Raw genomic sequence first — 13475 nt, 5'->3', positions numbered from 1 at the left:
AGATAAATTTCTATCCCTTACTATCTTAAAGTGATTTGACAGAGAGTATTTCTGTTGAAGCTGTTCTTCACCAGACATTTGCCAAGAATTGAGGTCCACAGATTTGCAATAAACCCTGAAGATAATGACCAAAATCCCAAAGGCTAAAGGTTCATTTTCTGCCTTTCTTACAGTTACAATTAGCCATGTAACTCTGTAGTAATTAAGTCTGTCTTTGATCAGAGAGACACTGCCAGATTTTTTAGTTCAAAGACCAATACTAGGGAGAATAATCTAGCTTCAGAGGGCAACGTAGGTCTATTGTCAGCCAGAAATACTAGATTTATAATTCACAAGAATTAAGGCTGAATCATTACTGACATGAATTACCTAAGAAGAGTAACAGATAGAGGGAGAGGAGAAAAGGCATCAGAAAAGGGAGTAGAAAACGTTTTTAGTGAAGCATACAAACAAGAAAATAGACTTCCGGGCTTGGTCCAACAAACATTTCCTTCCCATCCTTCAGCTAATTCCCAAATCCGCTGTGACACTCAATCTGATCTGAGACATTTTGTTTTAAAAGATGGATGCTTGGATAGATGGCTGCATGGACAGAAGGGAGGGAGAAAGAAAGAGCGGGCTACATCCACTCTATTAACCTGGGTTAGTGCCTCTTCTATGTCTCTCAAACAAAGATGATAAAAAGTAAGATAGCACAAAAAAAATATTTTCAATTATCAGCTAATAGCGTATGCTATAGGTGTTAATTTCATCACAAGTTTGTTAAAACTTTAAAATATTTTATAAAGGTTTATAATCAAAATCTGTGAAAAAAACTACAACTTTTATTCTTTGGCTTCTTCTTCAAGGACAACATAAGCTATCGTTATTAAGTGAGTTAAGCTATTTTGCACCATTAGAGGAAGAAATATTAGACCTTTCCAACCAAAACACAGAGATTAAAATTATTCCAAAATACATACGAAACATTCACCCTTTTACTAACAGCATCTACATGCTCCATGCATATGAGGGCCTAACTGTTCATCACAATTATGATGTGATCTTCCTATTTAAACTAATTTTAAATATTTCTTCTTTGCTCAAAAATTTATAAAATTCTATTTTTATATACTTGCTCAGTATAGAAAGCATATTATTCAGTTAAATATCTAAAAAGATTAATTTAAATTTGTGTTTCTTATCTAGATCCAGTTGGAGACTCAGTCTTTTAAATCAAGCAGGTTTATTAAGAAGTGGTTTACTATATTTAGACTACTGTAAATCGTGAGAAACATACTTTATTCTTAAGAAAAATCTCATAAACGTATATTTATTATCTCCAAGCCAACCAGTACCTTAGTCAGGAGAGGCTCATTCTGACAAACCGCACTGGCATCCCTCAGAGCCTGCTCATGGTTCTTCATGGTTAAGTGTAACTCTGCTCGCAGCAGCAAGAATGAATTATCACCAGGAGCTGAAAGACATGAGGAACAGGAACAAATAAAAATGACTGCATTTAAAAAGAAATCACTTTTAAGTCATTAAAAATATTAAATTAGAAAATAAACCTAAAGGGAAAATAAGAAATAATTCCTCCCTTCAATCATACTTAGATTTAGTAGTTCGATAAGTATATTTTACATAGCTTCTCTCAAGAAAAGAGAAAGAGGATTAACAAGACTTCGAAATGCACCAAGAAAAAGACTGCTATGTACACACCAGCTACAACATAATCTCCAATAAACTGAGTAAATGCTGAATCACCTTTATGCTATAACTAGATATTAAAAAAGGATTTAAAATAACTTTATTGAAAGTGCATAAGGAAATTCAAGCTTAAGAAACTAACAAAAGTAAAACAGAGTTTGTTTTTCTATAGAACCGCATGGATGCGGATTTATCACCAGATTTGTACCTACAGTATGTTCTCTTAAGTGGGAAAAGGACAAGAAAAACTTCCTTTTCCCCAAGATTCCTCAAACAGAAGCGATCTTGTAGCATACGTAGTAGCATTAGTAGCATTTGCTACTACATGAGAGTAATTCTCATAAGCCCAGCTCCACAGAAGCCAACAATGACTCTACCAACCAACGTGTAGTAAATGAAGGTGCTGACTTGGCAGGGCACCATGCAAAAGAGACAAGAAAGCCAGAGTTCACAAAAACAGAACCATCACAGCCAGTTTTCATCCAGCTGGGCCTGGCTCACTCTGCCTATGCTCATTGCAGGATCTTTGTTAATAGAGCTACAGTGTGCATTTTAGTTGATCAATAAACATTCTGAGCACCTAGGATGTGTTCTCATCTTTCTACCTAATACACATTTTCAGTTTGTTCCAAATCCTTGATCATGACTCTTTCTCTATCTAACCACCTGCTCCTTTCCAAATGCCACTACGTCTCCCTCAGTTTATACAGGTGGCTGAGCAAGTGTGTATAAAAGAACTCATGCAAAAAGATACTACATCAAGACATGGTGAGCGGCGCTACTTATAAATGCACTATTGCTACACATGTGTAATATAGAGAAGGCATGACGAGGAAAAAAGCGGGAGAAGAGAGAAAGAACAGTAGGAATGGAAAGTCAAACAATAAAAATTAAATTTTTAAAAAAGACATTAGGGGCCGGCCCCATGGCCAAGTGGTTAAGTTCGTGCACTCTGCTTCTGCGGCCCAGGGTTTCGCCGGTTCGGATCCTGGGCGCGGACATGGCACCACTCATCAGGCCATGTTGGGGCAGTGTCCTGCATGCCACAACTGGAAGGACCCACAACTAAAAGTATACAGCTATCTACTGGTGAGATTGGGGGAGAAAAAAAGCAAAAAAAAAAAGATTAGCAGGTTGTTAGCCCAGGTGCCAGTCTTTAAAAAAAAAAAAAAAAAAAAGACTGGCAACAGATCTTAGCTCAGGTGCCAATCTTAAAAAAAAAAAAAAGACATTAGCTAAACCAAGGATCAGCAACTTTTTTCTGTTAAAGGCCAGATACTAAATATTTTAGGCTCTGTAGGCCAAGAGGCATACTTGAGGATATCATGCAGGTACTTACATAACAAGAAAGAAAACAAATTTTGACAAAACTCAAAATATGATAATTATTTAGTACTTTTTTTTCACGCATGTCTACTAATTAGAAAAATGGAATTGTTTGGGAAGGGCTAACATTTTCCTCAATTGAGGTTCAAAGTGAGTGTTCCCTATCATCAAAATCAACTGAAAATGTTCATTGTTGATTATGATCTGTAATGAGATTTTACCTATTTCATCTTCAAAAACGCACATAAGTACTATGAAATACTGTTGTCAATCTATAAGCATATGAATTTAAATTGAGCATTTCATTGCTTGGAAGGCATTTATAGAATTCCATTAGATCCCTCTCCTGATATTTGTCTTTTTAGTACGTCATTACATAATAAATATAACTACAGAGTAATAATTTCCAACTGACGATTAGGTGCAAGCTCCTCAGTTGCACAGTTAAGTGCATTTTGAAATACAGAATCTCCTTTGGAGATTTTTGGAAATCTCAAAATAAAAAAAGGCTGCTGGAACTATAGTCCGAGCTTGGGAGACCGACCTGCTGTGAGAAGGGAGATCTCCCATCTCGTTCCTGTCTTGCTCAAGTTGATGCTCTTGAACCGCTGAACAACCACAGCAGATGCACACAGCTTTGACTCCTGCATTCTAATATTAATACCTGTTTCCTTTATCCTCATATTGCAATTAATAGTAGTGATAGCGGACATTTTTCTCTTATTCTTGAATTTAAAAAGAACATGTCTCACGTTTTGACATGAACTATGTTTGCTCTAATTTTCTGAGAGAGAATATTTACCAAATTAGGTAACTTCCCTCGTATTCCTGGTTTTCTGAGGGCATTCTAACAAGTAGGTGTTGAATTTTATAGAATGCTCTGCCAGCATCTGAGAGATTCCATGGAGCATAGCTCCTTCTACCTATTATAACAGAGAATTACATTGAAAGATTTGTCTAACACTGAATTATCCTTATGTTCCTTGATAAGCTCTTCTTGACCTTAACTCTTATTACTCTGCTAGATTCAAAATATTAAGACACTTAATGAAAGCTTTGGCATCTAAGTACATATTAAGACCAGTCTATGAATTTTTTCCTGTGCAAGCTTTACCTGATTATATTAACCTTATAATAATCTTACAAAACGACATGGAAATCTTCCCAAATTTTTCTAGGATCTAAAATAAGATGGGAGTTAATCCTCATCAAAAGGCTGTTAGAACTTGCTTGACCTTAGCATCTTTTTTCAAAAGAAAATCCCTGAGTAGCACTTCAATTTCTTTTACAGTTATTGGTCCACGTCAGGCTTTTACTTCTTCCTGGATCAATTTTGGTCATTTTTAGTTTCCATCAAATTGTCCTTTTTTTAACAGGTTTTAAAATCTGTGATCCTAATTTATATCTGCAATTACGCTGCTTCTTCATTCCTGACACTATTTGTGCTCTGCATTTTTCTTCATCACACTTACCAAACATTTGTCTCGCTTACTGGCCTTTGTAATGAACCAATTTCTGACTTGTTAACCAAGGCAATTTTTTTCTGTTTCATTATTTTCTCTTCACTATTCCTTTGCTTATACTTTGTTAGCTTAATCGATCTTGACAAAGTTTCCTGAGTCAAAAACACATTTCATTCACATTTATTTTCAATCCTTCTTTTCTAACAAATGCATTAAGCTTCTACTCCTCACATTCTAAAGCCTTTTACTCAGGTCCAAAAGCAATTACACTCACTTCTCATCCAGACACCGAATACATCAAAGTGTCTTCTTTGGCAATCCAGTTATGAAGGCAGCACTTCACAATTTAATCTTTCAAAATATTTAAAATAAATCTCTACACATTTTCTAAGCATTAAGGCTTAAGCTTAATAAAACTAAGAGAATTTATTGAGGAACCACCCAAAAATAAAGGGAAGCGGGAAAGCAACTTCAAATTCTTTGTGGGGAGAAAGCATATGGGAGAAAAACACACATGTGTACCTTCCAAAAAACTGACACAACATTTCAGAGGATTTACCAATTAACCCCTGTATGGAGAAGAGAGTCAAAAAGAAGACAGTCTGAGAACCAGGCTTCCTGAAAAGTCTACTCGCTACATCTGTGTTTAGGGTCCATCAAAGGCTGTTTGCCTCCAATTGGAACCCAGAGCCATTGCTGGGTGGGGAGCCAGGGCCCTGCTGTAAAACCTGTCAATGAGTGTGCAGCGGTGAGAGATGCAGAACTGTACAAGTGTTATTCAAAAAGCAGTGAACAAACTGACACGTAAAGCAATGACACCTCAGTAGCTTTTCTGGTGAATAGAAAGGACGAATGGCAATACTTATCATAGGTTATTTGTTCAAAGTGATGTAGGACTTACAAACTCAAGTCCACAAATCTTTAACTGTGTATCCTGAACCTTTACACACGTATACACCCACGTGATCAGCACCCCGATCATGTCCAGGACCTTAGAGGGTTCCCTTGTGCACTTCCCCACTTGGTGCACCTCTCCTGAGGATAAGCACCATCCCGACATGTATCCCTACAGATTACCTTAGCCTGTTCTGAACTTCTTACATATGGAGTCACATAAATAGAATGTACTCTTTTACATCTGATTTTCACTAAATATCATTCTGTGATACTCATCCATATTGTTGCATGTGTCAGCAGTCTTTTTAAAAAAAGAAATTGCTGTTGAATGTTACACCAAATGCCTTGCTCATTCTACGGGGTGGGTTGTTTCCTAAATGTTTTTGGCATATATAAATAAGGCCACAATGAACATTCTTGAATATGTCTTTTGGTGGACATAAGCATTCATTTCTATTTGGTACGTACTCAGAAGTGGAAATACTGTGTCAGAGATTACGTATGTTTAGCTTTAGTAGGTAGTTCCAAACACATTTATTAACTTGTACCAATTTACACTTCCACCAGCAATATGAGTTCCAATCGCTTCAAATACTTGCCCAAACCAGATATTGTCAGTCTTTTTCATTTTAACCATTCTGGCACATATGTAGTGATATCTTCTTTCAGTCTGAATTTGCATTTGATCACTTAGAATGTTGGGTACCCTTTCATAGGCTCAGTGTCCATTTTGAGATCTAGTTTTTAAAGCATCTGTTCAAGTCTTTGCCGTTACTGAGACAGTCGTTTTTGCTCCTGAACTGCAGGCATTCTTCCAATATTCTGGATTTGCATTCTCAGTAAGATACATATTACAAATACACATCACCTTTTCACTTTTTAGGAGATCTGTGAGGAACAGAAATTCTTAATTTTAATCAAATTTATTTGTCTTACGGTTGTTTTTCATGTTTCATTCTAGAAATAACTGCCTATCCCAAGTTCTTGAAAATATTCTACAATTTCTTTTCAATATCTGACTGTAATTTCATCGTATCATGTAAGATAAGCATCATCCAGGTTCATTTTTTTCCATATGGATAAACAACTCACTCAGATTATTTAAAAGAATGGGCTTTTTCCTCATGGAATTCTATTAGCATCTTTGTAGTAAATCAAGCGACGGTATGTGTGCGAGTCAGTTTCTGCGTGTCTATCCTTGGCAAGGCCCACGCAACTCCGTCCTAATTATTACAGTGTTATAGTAAGCCCTGGTATCTTACAGTGTAAATTCTTCGGCTTTGCTATTTTTCGTCAACACTGCTTTAGCCATTCATCAATTTCCACCAAAGGCACTGGAGATATTTTGACTGAGATTGCCTTAAATCAGCAGTTCAATCTGCAGAGAACTGACATCTCATCAATACTGAGTTTTATCATCAGTGAAAATAATATAGCTTTCCGTTTATTTAGGTCTACTTTAATTTCTCCCAGAAATGTTTTGTAATTTCAGTGTGGAGGTTTTGAACATCTTCCAGATTTCAGGATTTATCCCTAGGAACATTTTTGTTGCACGAATGGGTTATTTAAAAATTTTGTTTTCTATTTGTTTTTTTGCCAAGTGTATATGATTATCATTGATCTATTTTTACCTTATATTCAGCAATCTTGATAATTCACTTATAATTCACTAATTCACTTATAATTTCGAATATTCTTCTGGAGTTTGTATGTACTCCAACATGTCATCTACAAATAATAAGTTTTCTTTTTTCCCCCAATCTTACTACCCTCTCACCTGCTCCTTATTGCACTAGCTAGAACCTCCAGTACAATGTTGAACGGCAGTACTACAGTGAGCACCCATCACCTTTTCCTTCACTGGGAAAACAGTCAACATTTAATTATGATGGTTGCTACAGATTTTTGTAGATACTCTTTAACACATTAAGAAAGTTCTCTTTTATTTCTGGTTCCCTGAGAAATTTTAACACGGGTCACATGATTTTTCTCCTTTATTCTGCAGACATGGTAAACCACATTGGTTGATTTTCAGTAATTAAATTCCGCTTAATCACGATGTATGGCTCTTTAAGTGTATCACTGGATTCAGTCCGCTAATATTTCGTTTAGGGTTTTTGCATCTATGTTCAAAGAAATACTGGACTATATATTTTTCCTTTCTTGTCATTGATTTTTGCTCTGACCTTTATTGTCTTTCTTTCTACTTCCTTTGGATGCAGTTTGTTTTTCTTCTAGCATCCTGAAATGGACACCTGGAGACCACCAACGTTCAACTGTTCTTTTGGAGTACAGACATTTAAAGCAATAAATTTCCCTCTAAGCACTGTTGCAGTAGCAGCTCGTAGCTTCTGATATTCATATTTTCATTACCATTCAGCTAAAATATTTTCTAATTTTCACTGTGATTTCTTATTTGACCTATAAGATATATAAAAATGTATTGCTTAACTTCTAAATATTTGAAGATACTCTAGTTATTTCCTACTCAATTTTAGTTTAAGTCTACAGTGTTCAAAGAACATATATTGTCTGATTTCAATATTTGTGGAAACTTGTTCTATGGCCCAACCACAGACCAAGTCCAGCCTACTGTTTAACATCACGTGAACCTCAACAGATGGTATATTCTGCACTAGTTGTATCTAGCACTGTATATTAAATCAAAGTGCTGACCTATGTTGTTCCAATCTATGTCCTTATTTTTCTATCCTTATTTTACCAGCTCCTAAGAGTTTTGTTCAAAATCTCCAATTATCTCTCTTTTTAGTTTTGCTAGCTTTTGCCGTGTATGTGTACATCTGATTTTAGGGGCATATAAATTTAGGAATGTTACATATTTTCTGTTTACTTGGCTTATTTATCACAAACATATCCATCTCTCACGATGCTCCTTGCCTTAAACACCACCTTATCCGACAGTAAACTTGCCCTATCAGGTTTCCTCTGGTCAGTCTTTGTGCAGTATCTTTTCCCATCCTATTAATTTCAACCCTTTTGTGTCTTAATATCTAAAGTTTATCTCATATCTATCTCATGTAGCTGTGTTTTGTTTAATCTAGTCTGTCAACATTTGTCTTTTAAGTGGAATATTTAAATCACTTACATTTAATGCAAATTAAACCCCATTTTTCTATTTCTTTTCTAGTTGTCCATTTACTCTCTGATACCTTCTTCCTTTTCACTTTCTTTTGAATTAGTCAAGTATTTATTATTCCATCACAGCCTTTTAATTTTATCTTCTTTTATTATCCTTTCGGTGGCTACCCAAGAGATATGCAAACTTGATTTATTAGTGTATTTTAATTACTTTTACCACACCCAAAGCAACGCACAGCCCACACAACAATTTAACTTTATTTACTCATCCTAGCTTTGTGCTACTGCCACATTTAACGTCTACATATGTTATAAACACCAGAAGCCGTTGCTGTTTTCTTTTGAAATAATCAATATTCTCTCAAATTTACTCACAGATTTACTCTTTCTGGTGGTCTTCATTCCTTCCTTTAGATCCATGCTCCCATCTGGATCATTTTCCTTTAGCCTAAAGAATTTCCCTTAGTATTTCATGAAGTGCATCTCTGATAGCAACACAAATTCTTTGATCTTATTTATTTATTTGGATTAAAGAATCTTGACTTTCTCTTCATTTATCAAAGGTATTTTCAGCTGGGTAAAAAATTCCAGGTAGGCTTTTTCCCCCCATTTAAGCACTTTAAAGATGTTATTCCATTATCTTCTAGTTTAAATAATTTTGCTGTAAAGTCAGCTAGAAGTCTTTTTATGGCTCCTCTGAAGGAAAATGTCCTGTCTTCTCTAACGGCTTTTAAATTTCTCTTTATCTCTGATTATAAGTAACCTGACTAGAACATACTCAGATACGTTTCGTCTGTTGTGTGTTCGTGTTTATTCTGTCCGGCTTACTGAGCTTCCTGACTCAGTGAGTTAAAGTTCCTCATCAGATTTGCAAAATTCTCAGCCATTTTTGCTTCAAGTATTTCTCTTTCTCTCTCCTCTTCTGGAATTCAAACTTCATAGAGTTTAGGACTTTTGTCTGTGTCACACATATGTCTCACACTCTGTTTTGTTTATTCTTTTTTTCTCTGTGATTCCACGTGGATATTTTCTGTTGACTTGTTCCTGAGTGTTCTCATCTCAACTTCTGGTGTTTCCAATCTGGTTTTAAATCCATCTAATTCTCAACTTCAGATATTTTTTAGAGACCATTACCTATTGAATGCTTTATATTTTCATAAATTTATTTCTGTTTTAACATATTTATTAGGTATTTTGAATTCCACTCACAACCTATTTTGGCCAAAATTAGTGACAGGCCCCACAAGCAGGCCAGGAATGCAATCCTACCTTGTTGAGGGCAGGTATAGAGAGAGAAACGTTTGGGGAACAGCATTAATGATTACTACACTTGGCTAGGGTCACATAAGCAAGTGTCAGCCTAGGTCTAAACACAGGCATTTCTGATTCCAATCACTTGTGACCTTTCTACTATATTAAAACCTTTTAGGGGATAATCTATCATAAAATTAAAATTTGTCTATAAATTTTTAAACTAGGGAAACTTGGCTTTCTTACCTAATTTTGAATGGAAAATACTGAATAAAAATTCTCATGATGAATTAACTGCAACAATCCTCGTTTTTAACACTTTTAAATTGAGGTCTAATACATACATGGAAAAGCTACAAATCCTGAGTACACAGTTTAATAAACTATCACAAACTGTACACAACTGTGTATCCATCCTCCAGGCCAAGAAACACAACATCACCACTACCCCACAGGGCCCCCTCATACCCACAGGAACTGTCCTCTTTTACTCCCCCAAAAGTCACCACTGCCCTTCCTTCTAACACGCTACAGTAATTTGGCATGCTTAGACTTACAGACAGATAGAATCATATAGTAAAGATGCTTTTGAGTCTGACTTCTTTCAGTTAACATTATGTTTGTGATTCATCCACATTGCAGTGTCTGACTATAGCTGCTTTATTTTCTTTCTGTATAGTATTCCATAAAGACATCATACTATATTTACCCGTTAATTCTGTTCTTATTGCACATTGGAGTTCTTTACATTTGGAGTTATCGCTAATGACGATATACATCGCTATACATTCTTCTGGTGCACATACGCATGTACCTATTCAAAAACGCTTGGCCAAAGGTCACATTTAACATTTTCCGATACTACCGACCAATTTTCCAGGGTTAAACTTTGCAGACCCATCAGCAGCATACATAGTTCTCATTGTCTACTTCCTCTCCAATAGTTGGCATTTGACCTTTTACATTTCCAGCAATTATTTTTTTAATTGAGATATAACTGACATAGATTTTATTAGTTTCAGACGTATAACACAATGATTCAGTATTTGTATATATTACAAAATGATCACTACAATCAGTCTAGTAACGTCTATCACTGTACACAGTTACAAAATTTTCTGGTTTTTTGCAGTAATTTTTTTTTAAATTTCTATTCTTGTACTGTCTAAGACAGCAGCCACTAGCCACATGTGGCTATGGGCGCTTGAAATGGGGCTAGCGCAACAGAGGAACTGAGTTGTTAACTTTATTTCATTTTAACTAACTGAGATTTAAGTTTAAAAACTGATACTCTATTCAGTTGGTGAAAAACTTTTAAGTTAATTTGGAACAACTTCAATACATGAATCTACTTTTTCAACTCTAAATTTTACAAAATCTAAATATAGCGGAAGCATTTCTGAGGAAAATTAAGTGTCCTAATTGGCATGGGCAGTAAATGTAAAACACATAATGAGATTTCAAAGACAATTTTTTAAAAAAGTAAAATCTGGATTTTTTTTCTACATTGAAGATATGTTGAAATAATATTTTAACCCCTATAGGATTAAAACTATTGTTAAAGTAAATTTCACCTGCCTCTCTTCACTTTTTTTAACGTGGCTACCAGAAAATCTTAAGTAACCTATGTGGCTTAAGCAATATTTCTACTGGACAGCATTGCTCTGCACCATATGCACACACAAGATAGCTGAAAACAAAATATACAACCTGTTAAAGTATGAATATGTTGGTTAGAAAAACGGTGCAGAATATTTGTTAAATAAAGCAATTTAACTGCTCTATCCTAGCAGAGATTCCTCCAATTTAGATATAGGTGTGCCTCCTAAAACGGAAAACCCTAACCCTAAGTTTAAAACATAAAATGCATACTGACCACAGCACACAAGATTCCTTTAGTAACAAAAGGTTAGACCAAGTCTTCTTGACTAGTGATTTAAATCATATACACCCTGCTTCAAAACCAGTGAATTGAGAAATCACCCTCCACACACGCACTTCTCCACCCAAAATGACGGTCGATAGAGCATTCTCATTCAGAGTCAAACACAACGACCGAAGTTTGACCTGCCTTCAAATTCTTTATTCTTAACGGGGTGGGGGGCGGGGGTGGGGGGGAAGCGAACAGAGCGGGTGGTGCTGGTCACAGACTTTCGTTAAAAAAAAAAAAAAAGCACTTGTTAGTATAACTATCTATAAGCTAATTACACCATAACAACATCCAACGGCTTTTGAGAGAGGAAGGCCAGAAGCAGACACTACGAAGTAATAAAAGCAGAGTGGAAGGGGCTCTTTACTGGATTCACTGGCTGAAACCCCTAAAGCAAATCCGGCCCCAGCACAAAGCACTCTGTTTCGCCTCGAGACTGTTAGTCTTCTACATTTTCCTGCAGGACAAATAAACCCTTGGTCATCCTCCCACTGCTGAACAGCTGAGAGGAGCTAGAAAGGCAGTGTCGGCCTTACGGGGCTGCTCAGGAGGGCTGCGGAGGTCCTGGAAAAGGCACAACCATGGAGGCGCACCCGGCCTCTGACACCAGCCACCCCGGCTGGAGGGTGTGGCCGTCACCACCTTTCATCCTCACCTCACCACCTTCAGAAAGCAAAATAACCCCGGGGCCAGTGGAGAACAAAGCTCTCCACCCCCAAGCCCGCTGCAGCCTGACAGGTGTGCGGGCGGCGGCCCAGCGCCCGCGGCCACTTACCCAGCTCCAGGGCCTGGTCGCACCGGAGTAGCGCGGCCTCGGGCTGCTGCTGGCGCTGCAGACTCCGCGCCTGGCCGGCCAGCCTGCAGAGCCGGCACTCGGCCGGGAAGCACTTCTCCAGCAGGCCGCTCAGCACCACGTTGACACGGCGCGCGGTCGGCCGCGCGGGCCCCGACTCCACGCAGCGCCTGCACACCGTGCGCCCGCACGGCAGCGTCACCCGCCTGTGCAGCAGCCGCTGGCAGCGCGGGCAGCCAAGCAGCCCTGCTCGTCTGCCGGCCCAGAGCGCGCGCGCCAGACCGCCCGCCAGCTCCCCCAGCTCCTCGGGGAGCCGGCCCGCGCAGGCCAGCGCGTCCCCCAGCCGCAAGCACAGGCCGCGGTCGGGCTGCGCCAGCCCGGCCAGCGTGGAGCGGAAGAGGTCGGCTGCCACCTCGTACTCGCCCGCGCGGAAAGCCTCGTCGCCCTTCTCCAGCCGCTAGGCGAAGGGCTCCCCGCGGTCACAGCCGGGACACTGGGGCGGCGGCGGCGCCGGCTCGGGGCTCATACCGCGGGGAGGCGGCGGCGGAGGCCCGGAGCGAAGACGCGGAGAAGGGAAGGCGCTTGGCCGCCGCCTTCGCGAGTGCCACGCGCGTCTGGGGCGGCGCGCTCTAAGCCGCGGCCACCAGCGCCTGGGCGGGCGGGCGCAAAGCTGGACCGCGTCCCCGCGCCGCGTGGGTGGGCGGGCCCCCCGGGGCCGCACCCCCCGGAGGGGCGGGGCAGGTGCAGGGGGCGGGGTCAGGCCCTGCCCACGCGCGGCACCCCACTCGCTACTGTGGCTTTTGTATCTCGGGTCAGCTCTAGGGACGGGGCGACCCCCTCCGTAGGGACGCGTCTCCTGCCAGCTCTGCGGCCGCTGATCCCGGGTGTCCCCGCCCGTGTGCGTGCGCCTTCGTCTCCACACGCCCTTCCCCGCGCCTTGTCTCCCCGCGGCCCCAGCCACTTCTCCGCCGAGCCTCCGCGGCCGCGCCGGCAACGGGTGTCCGGGGCCGGGGTCGCCCAGCTGTCG

The 13475-nt window shown here is 39.6% G+C and overlaps 1 protein-coding gene across 1 annotated transcript in view; it reads right to left on the bottom strand.

The window, feature by feature from the left end:
* The window catches only part of LONRF2 (LON peptidase N-terminal domain and ring finger 2), a 49055-nt gene extending 35928 nt beyond the window's left edge, over positions 1 to 13127 (bottom strand). Inside the window, 2 exon segments of the mRNA XM_070511623.1 lie at positions 1338 to 1456; positions 12431 to 13127. Coding sequence (XP_070367724.1) covers positions 1338 to 1456; positions 12431 to 12974 — 663 coding nt within the window. The 5' untranslated portion in view covers positions 12975 to 13127.
* Between the last annotated feature and the right edge of the window lie 348 nt (positions 13128 to 13475).

Source organism: Equus asinus, chromosome 6 (assembly GCF_041296235.1).
Source record: "Equus asinus isolate D_3611 breed Donkey chromosome 6, EquAss-T2T_v2, whole genome shotgun sequence".
NCBI lineage: Eukaryota > Metazoa > Chordata > Mammalia > Perissodactyla > Equidae > Equus > Equus asinus.
Note: the sequence above shows the minus strand (reverse complement) of the source record. Positions and strands in the feature narration are given on the sequence as shown.